This window comes from Hyperolius riggenbachi, chromosome 2, assembly GCF_040937935.1.
Source record: "Hyperolius riggenbachi isolate aHypRig1 chromosome 2, aHypRig1.pri, whole genome shotgun sequence".
NCBI classification, from domain to species: Eukaryota; Metazoa; Chordata; class Amphibia; order Anura; family Hyperoliidae; genus Hyperolius; species Hyperolius riggenbachi.
This window is the reverse complement of record NC_090647.1, coordinates 207820059-207833534: the sequence shown is the minus strand read 5'-3', so window position 1 is coordinate 207833534 and position 13476 is coordinate 207820059. Positions and strand designations below refer to the sequence as shown.

The following is a 13476-nucleotide window of genomic DNA, read 5'->3' as shown; positions in this document are numbered from 1 at the left end:
GCCAGGTATGCCCCTATATATTAGTATTAGGTAGCTATTTGTAGCAAGTTAACCACACGAGTCATTTTCTTCCAGCAAGTTTGACTGTTTTATGTTTTATTTTTTTTATTTTTATTTACATTTTGCCCGTGGGCAAAAAAATCACAGTGCCTACATGCAGTATGCAAGTTTTATGCAATTTTTATATAACTATATAACTGGGTCCTGCAGACAACAATGTCTATGCACCTTCCTCTTAATTTTGCTGGTCTGGACATACATTCATTATACGATCTGTTATCTTTATGAACTGTATTTTCAGTCAGTAGAGGAGCCCAATGTATAATGAGTTGTTCTGTAATAAGTGGGATTGCGCCTCAGTGATGACAGGACACTGCTCTTCTCAATCCTATGTCTTCAGCTATATGTTAAGCCAATAGCTTGTATGAATATGCCTGCTGTTGTGGCTGCCGAATTGTGGCTGCCAAAATATGTGCCAAAATATAAGTGTAGCTCAAGTCACAGAAATAAGACGCTGCTGATTTCAATTTGGGTAGACTAAAATCCGGCAGCCTCTTACCGTTAATATTATGCCAATTAGATCCTATCATTTCAGATCACAGTCCACTGGCATACACACAATAAAGGTCCCTAAGGGGCACTGGATATTGCCACTAGTAGGATATCAATAACATTAAAGAAATTCTTCTACTTAATCCTGATAGTAAATTATAGTAAATCTAATTATATTTTACTATCACCTAACCTAACCCTACTCTCACACAGATTTCTCCCTCCACCGATGCCTAACTCTTCTACCGATGCTGAAGGCTGGTTCTAGAGTTTTTGCTGCCTGAGGGAAACTTGTGAGGATACTCCCCTATTTGGAATGATCGCACAACACCCGAAAATTTGCACCACACATTATAGCTGTGGTGCAGCCACAAAAAAAAAACTCACCCTCAGTATAGGTAGGTAGCCAGGTATAGGTGCCCCCCTGTATAGGTCTGCCAGGTATAGTTGCATAGTTGCCCCCAGTATAGGTAGCCAGCATAGTTGCCTCCACTGTAGGTTAGCCAGGTTGGTACCCCCAAGCATAGGTATCCAGAATAGCTGCCCACAGTTTAGGTTAGCCAGATGCTTGCCCCCAGTTAGGTAGCCAGTATAGCTGCCCCCAAGCCCAGTATAGGTAGCCAGTTTAATTGCCACCAGTATAGGTTAGCCAGGTGGGTGCCCCCAGTATAAGTAATCAGTATAGTTGCACCAGTATAAGTAACCAGGTAGGTGCCCTGAGTATAGGTTAGCCAGATAGCTGCCCCCAGTATAGCTAGCCCGTATAGTTGACCCCAGGCCCAGTATAGGTAGCCAGTATAGTTTCCCCAGTACAGGTAGCCAGTATAGTTTCCCCCAGTATAAGCAGCCAAATAGGTTAGGTGCCCCCAGTAGGTAGTCAGCCTGCTCCCCCTCCCTCCCTCCTTCCCTGTAGCCGCCTCCTCTATGACAGTTCCCTGGCCCTTGTGGCGATCTGCAATGCTGCTGTGACAGGAGAGCAGCTCCCATAGCAGTGGTGCGCATATACAGCAGGTAATAATTACTACTTGTATATGGGCCGTTACCAGGGGAATCGCTTTCCTGTTACTTCATCATGGCGTTGCTGATCTAACGTTAGATCAGCTGCGCCGCTTGACTGTATATGCATGCAGCTGCTACGGAGCCACTCGCCAGTCACAGGGGCACTGATTTTGAGATCTTGTGTAGCGTCTAGCGAGGGGCCGGGGACTGTCAGAGGTTGCGGCCGCCAGAAGGTAAGATGAGCAGCGGCCGCAGGGAGGGAGGCAGGCGAGATGGCACTACAGCCACACTGCCGCCTGATGCCAACCTTTCACCTGGTGTCATGGGCGGCTCGGCACTGCCAATGCCTAACCCTTAACCCTCCCTCTCCCAATACCTAAGCCTTACCCCTTTCTCTACCGATGCCTAACCATTAACCCTCCCTCTACCAATGCCTAACCCTTAACCTTCCCCCTGTGGTGCCGCAGAGCTGCAATTCATGGCATTTCAGGGAAATTTTGGCCCCTGGAGGCTTCCACTTTTCCGTATTGAGATTTTCTATTGCTGTGATATGAATTTCCCTGTTTTTCATATTGAGACTTCCACTATATTGTGGGCCCATTATACTGTGGGCACAACAAAAGCCATCAATAACATTGTGCTTTATGCAGCGCCCTTTTTAACCAGTTGCCATATGCACTCTTTTTCCCTGCTTCCGTCCATTGCACCCCCAATCTGTCATATTCTCATGTGATAAATGTTCATCTCTAGAATAATTATTATTCAGGAGCATTGGAAAAGGCTAAAGACACTTACAAAAAGCAACTTAATACACGGCTGAAATTTCCTGGCATTAATCAGGGGGACATAAACAAAGTACATGGATTTAGTTTTATCCTTAGTTATACCATATTTATCTTATGCCATGAAGAGGCACTCAGGGGTGGAAAAAACGGAGCTGGGAAAAAAGGGCGCAGGCAGCTAGTGGACAAAAAGGGCGCCGCCATTCACTCCCATAATAAATAACGTTTAATGGGCGCCGAGCAGGAAAAAAGGGCGCCGGAGCTAAATAAAGTTTACAAACGGCGCCCGGAGCTAAATAAAGTTTACAAACGGCGCCCGGAGCTGTTTAATGATTTATAACTGAGCTTGTGTTGATTTACGTTTATAAAATGCACCCGTGCCGAATAACGTTTATGAAAATACTAAATATATTTATCTTATTTAAATAATTAAAACATTATTTAAAGTTTTATCCCTTACTGTTTTTAAAACATTATTCACAAAATAAAGCGATCAGTACGTAATGTAAATATAGTATATATGTTTTGGAGTCACAATTTGTAAAACATTATTATCCACATAATAAAAAACATTATTATTCACAAAATAAAGCGATCAGTACGTTACGTAAATTGCAAAATATTTTTTGCATCCATAATTAGTAAAACATTATTATCCACATAATAAAGGGGGGTCTTAGGTTTAGGCACCAACAGGGGGGTCCTAGGTTTAGGCACTAACAGGAGGGTCTTAGGTTTAGGCACCACCAGGGGGGGTCTTAGGTTTAGGCACCAACAGGGGGGTCTTAGGTTTAGGCACCAACAGGGGGGTCTTAGGTTTAGGCACCAACAGGGGGGTCTTAGATTTAGGCACCAACAGGGGGGTCTTAGGTTTAGGCACCAACAGGGGGGGTCTTAGGTTTAGGCACCACCAGGGGGGTCTTAGGTTTAGGCACCAACAGGGGGGTCTTAGGTTTAGGCACCAACATGGGGGGTCTAGGGGTTAGGGGTAGGTACAGGGAGGGTTACTTAGGCACCAACAGGGGGGGTCTTAGGTTTAGGCACCAACAGGGGGGTCTTAGGTTTAGGCACCAACAGGGGGGTCTTAGGTTTAGGCACCAACAGGGGGGTCTAGGGGTTAGGGGTAGGTACAGGGAGGGTTACCTAGGCACCAACAGGGGGGGGCTTAGATTTAGGCACCAACAGGGGGGTCTTAGGTTTAGGCACCAACAGGGGGGTCTTAGGTTTAGGCACCAACAGGGGGGTCTAGGGGTTAGGGATAGGTACAGGGAGGGTTCTGTGTAAGAGTAGGCTTAGGTATAGTTTTAGTAAAATTTTAGTAATAATTACTAATGTTTTACAACACTTATTACGAACGTACTTATATTTATATCATCGTTATAAAGAATATTTTCAGATTTTATTATAAGAACAAACCATAAATGAAGGTTATTCACAATAATATACAATTATAACAATTAAACATATATTATTGTTTTTTTAATAAACGTAATTATAAGTTTAACTTTACAAATAGGGAAGATTAACGTTTTCACAATTTCCGATTTTATAAACATTATTTAATGATTTATAATTTTGTTAAACTTTATTTGTAAACGAAATATAGCACACTATTTTTATAAACCCTATTAATGATTAATTATTATTTAGAGTTTACACCCCGCGCCCTTTTTGTCCAGGCGCCCTTTTTGTACGTACGCGGAAAAAACACCAAGGCTTTGTATACACACATTCAGCTCTGGGAAACACAGCTTTTCACAGGTATCAAGGACTTCTAAGAATTTAAAACATGCTATTTTATTTTCTGGTTGAACTTGATGGACATATGTCTTTTTTTAACCCAAATAACTATGCAACTATGCTTCATAACAGAAATGAATTATAGTGGGAGGAAAAAACAAATTCCTCAATTGGCTTAATTAATTGACATTGTAGTGGTGACTCCTGTTGTTCATCATTACTCTAGGGTAGAAATTGCTATTTTCACAATAGATATGAAAATACCTTTTAAAGTAAACCTAAGCAATAAAATATGAGCACACAATGAAAAGCAAAATACAATTAGAGACTTGTTCACATGATACACATTGCATTGCATTCTAACACCACACATCCAATATACAGTGTGCAGTCAGTACGTCATTTTCCACTCTGTTCTTTGGAAGCATTGCAGATACAATACACTTCTCCTGATGTGCAGGGTACATGTTTTTGTAATTTTTTAATGTGCATTTATGAAAAATGTTCCCACACAGAACTTCCTGTTATTATCTATTTTAGAGGTAAGACAGAAATGGGCACTCTGCAATTCTTTTATACAGGGGGCCTTCTTCTTTAGATTCAAGCCATGTCTGAAATTCATGAGAATGGCCATAGGCACTATAAATAAATACGGTAAATACAGTATAACCCATAGACTGTGGCAAGGCAACACAGACTCTTTGTATGAAGACTGTGGGGAAGGAAGCTTTAGTAACAAGGAAAAGTAGGAGAATTGTGTGTATGCTTTCATAATTGTACCTCCTACTATGTATGCTCTATGGCTATGCCTTATCTGTATTACTTGATTTGATGCACACATAAAAAATCTCTATGAAATGTAGCCTTATCTGTATTACCCATGTTTGCATCATGTAGCTGTATGTATCAGGTGTGTAACTAGATATCACTGCCCCCCCCCCCTGTAAAACTCTGGATGCCCCCCACCCCCTGTTCCCTGTCCAATGCTGTCTTTGCTGGAAGGGAGAGCGCTGAAGGGGAGCCCGAAGTGAGGGGGGGGGGGGGGGAGTTGGGCCCCCCTCCCTGCCACTGCCCACTGCTCCCCCTTCCTGTGCTGCAACCCCTTCTGCCACTAAAAAATGGCCCTGGGGCCCTCAGAGCTATGCCCCCCCTAAGGTTTCTTCCCCAAGGGCCTCCTGTGGCTGCATCCCTTGCTGGGGCTATTGTTATGCTCCTGGTAGATATATATTGTCTAAATTATGGTAAATGCTGATGGTATATAAAGGGCTGGTTCACACTACATGGATAAAAAATTGATCTGGGTAAAAACTGATCCAGCAAACAGATCAGTTTTTATTTGGGCACCAGTTTTTCATCTGTGACTTTCGTTCCATTACCGAATGGTCAATGCATCCGTTGATTCGCAATTATTGCAGACTCCCTATTTGCAATCCATTAGGCGGAACGGACCTAACAGATCCATTTTTTTTGTCAGTGTGCTCTAAGTCTATAATAACGATAATAAGTGTGTGTGGGGGATAGAGGAGGATATCTTATGTAATGCTTATAAAAAATGACAGGCACAATTTATATTTTTTTAAATGTTTTATAACCAAACTTTTTAAAAATGCAAAAATACATCAACGATAACAATAGTATTGTTAGTAAAACAGCAATTTAGTCAAACAAGTAACATGTCCTTCTGGCCACTGTCTGGCAGCACATTATGCAGGACATACTCAGTATGGTAGCCTTAAACATTTCACATGTAGGATAAATGCCAGCATTTTTTCTGATGACATCTGGATAGCAGTGCCATTATTAGCCAAGATCCCAATGGAGCATTTTATTATGTGGCATGCATGACGAAGCCTGTAACTGCAATTCTTTCTTGGGATAGCTCAGCCCCCTTTGTGAATAAGGTCACATTAGGTTTTCAGATTGATAAAAGTCCTTATCTCCAATTAAGACAAAAGGGGAAGGTGGAGAAGATGTTTCAGGACAGAGTTTGGAATTTGTTTTCCCTTAAAGCCCAGTCTACACGATACGATTCTTTGTGCGATTCAATTACGATTCTATTTACGTTCCGATTAAATCCGACATGTCAGTTCAATTTTCCATTCGATCGGGATTCGATTCAATTTGATTTGCCATTGCAAAACAATGGCAAATCTAATTGAATCGAATCCTGATCGGATAGTAAACAGAATTGTAAACGAATCACACAAAGAATCGTATCATGTAGATGGGGCTTAACAGCTTGTGAAATTTGCTAGCTCTTCCATAAAAGACCATAAATCAATTTAACTGAATCTGTAATCCATGTCCATTATCTTTCCTAAAAGCTGTGTGACAATGCTCTCAATTTCTTGCATCCAAAATGCAGCATGTGTATCAGCGGCAGGTTCTTCAAGATGGGCCCACATGTGGTCTTAAATTAGGATAATGCTGATTTTCCTAGTCTGTATTCAAAAGATGCCTAGCTTTGTTCCATCACAAGAACTCTGTGAAGAAGAAAAAAAATATATTTTCAGAGAAAGAGATGGAGACATAATGCTGGTCCATAAAACACAATTTCAGCAGGGAGTTTGAAAGGAAAAAAGAAGATCCTTAGGATGGCAGAGAAGCATCATGCAGCTTTTCAAACATATAGAAATCCTACAGTTTCTAATTACAGTTTCTAAGACACCATTTAGACACTAGACCAGTGGTCCTCAAACTAAGGCCCGCGGGCCGAATATGGCCCCCTGAGGCTTTTTTACTGGCCCCCCACGCACAAAATGTATTACTTATAGATGCGGTCAGCTACATCTTTAAATATTGGTGGTCCACATATAGAATAGCAGTGCTGGCACCACTCATCCACATGGAAGCCAGAAAGCAGTTATTCGCTGGTTTCCAATCAAATTCAATTCCAATTTGACTGCAGGTTTTCACCTGGGTATGCTTTACTGTCTGGCCCCCAAAGAAGTATACATCATTTTATGTATACTCCGGCCCCCCAGCAGTCTGAAGTATGTTGACCCGGCCCTCAACCCAAACAGTTTGCGGACCCCTGCACTACACCATAATTTGTTTAAAAAAAGACTAGTATTCATTTTGCGAGGTGAGGCAGATATATGATGTTTTCTTCCCATTTACAGTACTGAAGGCAGCAGTGAACTGTGTTAGTACATGAGAAAGAAGAAGAGGATAATGGGTCTATTGCATTATCCAACCATCTTTTTATAGGCTAAAATCAGCAGAGAACAATGGTCTTTCCAATTACTATACTATACAGCACATGACATTGTCTAGTGGGCACCCATCTCAAATGAAATAGTGCTTTAAAAATAAAAAATAAAACAATCTCCTATTTACAGTGTGCAGCCAGGTCATCCAAGGTGAGGAAACAAAAAACTGTCACAATCTCCTATACACAGTGCTCGGGACATCTAAGGTGAGGAAACAAAAACTGTTCCAATAATCTTCTGCATAGTGTCCAAGACATCCAAGGCAAGAGTCCTCAGTTATCAAACATCTATTAACTATTTATGCACAATTGTAAACCTGCTTCTCCTTATGCCACCGCTAACTTTGAGACAAAGTAGCCCCTGCTCACATTATTCAGCAGTTATATACCTGACAGCCAGTGCTAAGAGGGGGTGTGGCTATATGATTCAACATTGCAAGTTAACTGCTCACTTCTGCTCAAAACAGGGATTTAATACACATAGTATATTTAGCCTTGCCATGAGACTTTTTAGTGTGTATTTTCGTTGAAAAATTAAAATAACTGGTTTGAGTATAGTTGGATGCAAGTATGAGAACCTCCAGAGAAGCAAGTAGCAGGCTGGTTGTGGGTAACAAGCTGCGAATGCAGTTCGGGTGCAGGAATTAAAATTCAGATCTGCCCTGATCTGTGATCTCTAACATAGAGCACCCACCAAACCCACATGGACTGTGGTGGAAAGTGGAGTCCTTCAACACGCTCGCCATATGACCTGAATCCCTGTGCTACGTATGGTCTTTGCTATGCAGATGTAAAACTGGTTTGCACTTTGAAGGCTGGAAATCCTCCAGGAGGAATTATATTTCATGGCTCAGGTTTTTATCTGTGGAATGAGCCTACTTCTGTAGGTTTGGATAGGGAGGTGAAGCATAGATGTATAGTAACTGAAGACACCCACCTTGGATGTCTAATACTGTATATTGCAGACTGTTGGTGTAGTTTTTAGTCATCTAATTGTTCTTCCACCCTCTTTTTAGCATGCCTAAAATGTTGAACGTTTTGTGATTTTATTATATTTCTTAATTTTATTTATAGAGTTAGCATTAGCAAAGGCACACTTTTTAACTTTATTTTTGGTTCATACTACTATTTCTAGAAGCACTAGTGGCATACAAGAAATGCTGGAGTCTGAGGAAGCAAGGCCCTTAAATATGCAGGAAAGGGTGGAGGAATCTCAGTCCTCTTTGGACTTTGTGTCCCTTTAATTTGCTTTTGGACCTGAGAAAGCAAAGTCCACCTAACCTTTTCTTTTTTTGTTTCCAACGATGAGTCCCAATTAATTTGGAGTCTTCAGTCATTTAGTATCATGCTGTCTTTCTTGTCATATTGACAAATTTTACAACTATCATATTGATTATATTTGTTAAATAATATAAAGGTTTTCTCGTGATTTCGTAATGTATTGTATAGTATTGTGTCTGTTATTTGAGCACTGCTTTTGCAGTGCTTAACATCTTTAATAATCTCTCTACTTTAGTTTACACAGCATACAGAGATTTAGGCTGCTTTCACAGTGAGACGTTACAGGCGCACGTTAGTGCAGCTAGTAACGCAGCCCACCGCACAGCAATGAAAAATCAATGGGCTGTTCACAGCGCCCACGTTGCGTTACACTGTAATGCAGCAGGCAAAAACAAAGTGCTGCGTGCTGTGCGTTATAAGTGGCTAAGCCGCGTTAGACTGTTTGCACATGCTCAGTAGTGTTGGAGGAGGAGGTCTCCCCTCCTCCTCCATGGCCAGGCACATGGCTAATTAATATTCACTGCACGGTGTGACGTGCAGTGTTTATTTCCTGGAGCGCCGCTCTATGTGGCGATTGGCTGGCGGGACCACGTGATGCCGCATGCGTCCAAGAGTACGCATCACAGGACGCGTGAAGAGCCACTTACCGCGGCTCGATCTGACGCCCAGCTTCTACCCCACTATGCGTTGCGTTAGGTGCACGTTATGCGACCTTAACGTAGCATCTAACGCAATGTCTTAGTGGGAAAGAAGCCTTAAACCATGTTGTTATAGGGTTCTTTTGGGCATACATCCCCAATCTCTTGTCCTTCGCACAGTATTGTGAAAATAGGTTTAAGAGAGCTATGCAGCATGTCACATTAAATTCACAAATACTATTTGGGTAGATTTAGAGAAACATTAGCAGATTTAACAGGGCAATGAAAAGTGCTCAGGATTAAGGATAATTAAGAACATATTAATCCTAACTTTCTGCACATATTTCCTCTAATCTCTGGATGTCTTTTTCCATTAAAAGAGATGGCAGTGCAACAGACACCTAAAGCAGTCCAAAGGAGAATATTATTGGGGGTGCAAATATATACTGTATATTCACATATATTCATACATCCCTTATAGACTCGCGTATACGCTTAATTTTTCAGCAAAAAAAATGTGCTGAAAAGTTACCCCCTTGGCTTATATGCGAGTCAGTGGAGCAGAACGGATGGTGGAGCAGGTTTTATTACTGGCCGAGGAGCATAAGGATTGTGCACTAGTAAACCTGCTCTTGCAATCTAGCTGCCTGCTGTGTCTGCCCCCCCCCCCATCCCCTGCAACATGGTGTGCAACACTGCTCAAGACTACCTGTGTCCCCTGGCTTGTGAAGCAAAGCATGCAAGCAACGTGTCAGCAGTGCAATGATCGAGGATTCTTCCTGTGTGGCAATCGCTATGTCTCACGTCTATGATGCCATCTAGTTGCATCTTGAGGCACAGCTGTATCATCCTTGGGGCATATCTGGCTATGGGGAAGGGGCATATAAGCGAGTCATTCACTTTTTCCTGGCTTCTGAGGGAAAAGTGGGTACCTCCACTTATACGCGGGTCGGCTTATATGAGAGTATATACGGTATATATTCACACACATGCACACAATGCCAGTTACCTTATCAGGACCAAGAGCTGCCACAATTTAAGAAGTCAAGTTGGATCCTTAACAGCAAAATGTTGAACCTAGAGAAAGAAAAAAAGACAATTAATATTTGAAGTTAGTCAGTGCAAAATGTTAAAATTTGATAAATGGACAGTAGAGGGTGGGTAGGATGGAGTTGTATACAATGAGAATAGTACACATGAGGGGAAACAAAAGGAACATTGACAACAAAAGAAAAATGAACTCAAAAACTTACATGTCAATACTTATCCAGTGTTACTGAAATAATTTCTCCATATACCATATAAGATCAGCATATGGGTCCATATCCCCCTTTGTCGTTTTGCTCCAGCAGCAAGGTATAGACACAGTACCAGCTTGGGAATAATCCTTTTCCTGCTCACCATCCTCAGGATCAATAAAGTTGTCAAGCTGAGCATCAAACAAACTGTAAATAGTCAAACATCTCTCAAACACAACAGCAAAACACAGCACTCTATTCTCTCTCATCTCCAAGAAGTTCACATCGCAGGATATAGTTACAGGAAGTGGTCACAGCTCTACAATTTTCCATTTGTTCAAATGAAGCATTGTATAGATTCTGGGTAGTCAGCTGGCCTGGGCTCCTGCAGTGACCCAAGGTCTGCAGAAGCCCAGGCCAGCTGAGTACACAAAAGCTGTACAATGCTGTCTAAGGGCCCATACTCACGGGCTACAATTGTCGCTGCAACCACGTGGCACGCGCGTGTTGCGGCGACAGGTCGCCCGTGAGTATGGCGCATGCACCCCGGACCGTCGCTCATCGCTGCTGTCGCCAGGCGATTGGCACGGTCAATCGCCTAGCGACTTCACCGCAACTGTCGCTAGTCCGCGTGTGTATGCGGACTAGCGACAGCAACCTAATAGCCAGTGCACTGAGTTTCCGGCGGGGGGGGGGGGAGGGGGGGAGGAACGTCGGTGACAGCTTCCGTCGCATCAATAGTCCCTCCTCCGCGGTGTGTATGCGGAGGGACCTGGCGACGAGCTGTCTCCGAACTGTTGTGCACACGCTCCCGTGTGCTAGCGACAAGCTACATAAGTAGCTCGTGAGTATGGGCCATTACACTCTGCACTTGGGAGTGAGTGCAACCCCCGTTTTTATTGCGTTTTATTAAACGTTGTTACACTATGATCCATTCCATTGCTCTTTTGCTGTTGAATTTACTGCAACATAAAAGTATTATGGCACAGAGTGATTTTTAGCTACAATATCTGGTGAGCCACATGTAAAAGGAGGTTGAGAGGAGTGATCACTCTCGCCAGGCATGGAGTTTTACTGTGTGCTTGAAGTGTCACCCTAGCCACGTTGATAGGTGGTGGAACTAGGCAACTTGTTTAAAGAACAAGCGACACCCATGCTAACCTAGAAATAAAAACCACATATATAAGTAGATAAATACTACCTCTACTTACATAACAGATGTATTGTGCTATCCACGTAATGATTCCTGTGAATTTTACAAAGGAAAAGTAGAAAATCCTTTTCTAGGCAGTGGCCATCTTGCCAAGCTAATGCTGACATCATATCCTCCCTGACTCTTGTTTCCCCCCTCCCTTCTCTTGCTCATTGTGTATTCATTAGCTGCCCTCCTCCCAGAGTCTTTTTTTTATTTACACATCCAATCACTGAGTCACCTCAGTCTTGCTTGTAAACACAAGTGACCAGCTAGGCAGGGAAATAAATGGAAGAGGAGGAATATATTATAAAAAGAACTCCCAGCATTCAAAAGAACTCCCAGCATTCAACTTTTTGGCACTGTTTGGCACTAGGGCCAGTGCTCCTATAGTATGTAATAACTCCAAACCATAACAGCAGAACAAAGTTTTGAATGCAGGATTAGCATCTTTATCACTTAATACACTCAGACCAGTTGCTGTTGAAATTTGATTTTTATGGTGACAATACCGCTTTAAGGCACTAATGAAGATTATCCCATTTCCGGTTAACTGTCAGGATCTGGAGTGAGAAGCTTGGTTACACAAGGATGCAATGACTTCCATGTTGATACGCAAATCAAATACAAACCAATGTTAACTGTTTGCACTGACAAATCATATGTGCATCTGCATCCAAGATTTTTAACTGCAAAGGACTACCATTGGTTTAAAAACATTTCCTTTTTTTGTCTGTCTTGTATTAGTTATAAAGCATGGGAAGATATATCCAAACCAAATTATGGGGTGCTGAGAAGTATGGTGTGTTCCATTTATTTTGTTTATGCTGTAAGCTGGAGAAATGTATTATATTCTATTGTCCATATGCTGAATACTGCATAATGTACAATATAGATACTTTTAGGTAATAGGACATTTTCAACAAAGATATGTTAAAAAAAATGTTCCTATGTTATGTCATCATGTGTTTAATTTCTTTTAGCCAAACTTGTGATAGACCTCCCCTTTGTGTAAAGGTTACAGCAGAGCTGTTTTCTGTGGGGTTTCATTGCCAAATACTACAAATGTGTGCTTCAGAAAATGCTTATACGCATTGTTTAAATACATGTAATAATTACATATGGAACTGATTTTACCTCCCAATAAAGTTGATGTCTTTTCACAAAAGTGTAGCTCGAGGAATTTTGTGAAGCGGCTAGATGAATTATTTAGAGTTGTCCTGGCATGCCCGAATGCTTCTAATATTGTATGTACCTGTAATGTAAAAACACGGAGCAATTATAATACGTCTAGCAACCTTTTGTTTTCTCTTACAATATAGCTAACTCCTAGCAACAGTGCAGCACTACTAAATATGTAACAAGAACAGTCCAAATTGACTTTTCACCCAAGTCATCACCTTTATATCTACAACTTAGGCACTACCATATCTAAAATGATACATTTTCTATTAAAAGAAAAACGACTGCCAACATCCCCAGCTGCTATGCTGCCAATATACATGTTATATTAAAAGGAAGTAAGTTTGTAGATTGTGTGTTTAAAAAATTGTCATGTGACGATGTCACTACTGTAGCCAGTACAGTCTATATTAGGGCTGGCTGCATAGAGAAAACTCCTATATAATTATATAATTTAATTTTTATAATTATATAATTTAACCAAAATACACAACTGTCTCAATAGCACATATAAAAAAACTACTTTATTGTTGCTTACTCTTACTCAGTGCGCTACAGTACAATAATGGCCTGTCAGTCTATGTGTGCAACGATCGCCCAGCGTTAGCCTACGCAAATCGTAAGAGTAAGCGTTTTTAATGATAATGCTTTTAATATACAG

General features: G+C 41.5%; 1 protein-coding gene across 4 annotated transcripts in view; it reads right to left on the bottom strand.

Annotated features, from left to right (window-relative positions):
- MYO16 (myosin XVI) overlaps positions 1-13476 on the bottom strand; it is a 490337-nt gene that overhangs the window by 243751 nt on the left and 233110 nt on the right. For all 4 annotated transcript variants that reach the window (XM_068268029.1, XM_068268033.1, XM_068268031.1 and 1 more), the window contains exon 15: positions 12771-12888. In XM_068268029.1, the coding sequence (XP_068124130.1) occupies positions 12771-12888 (118 nt within the window). The remainder of the gene's footprint in view (positions 1-12770; positions 12889-13476) is intronic.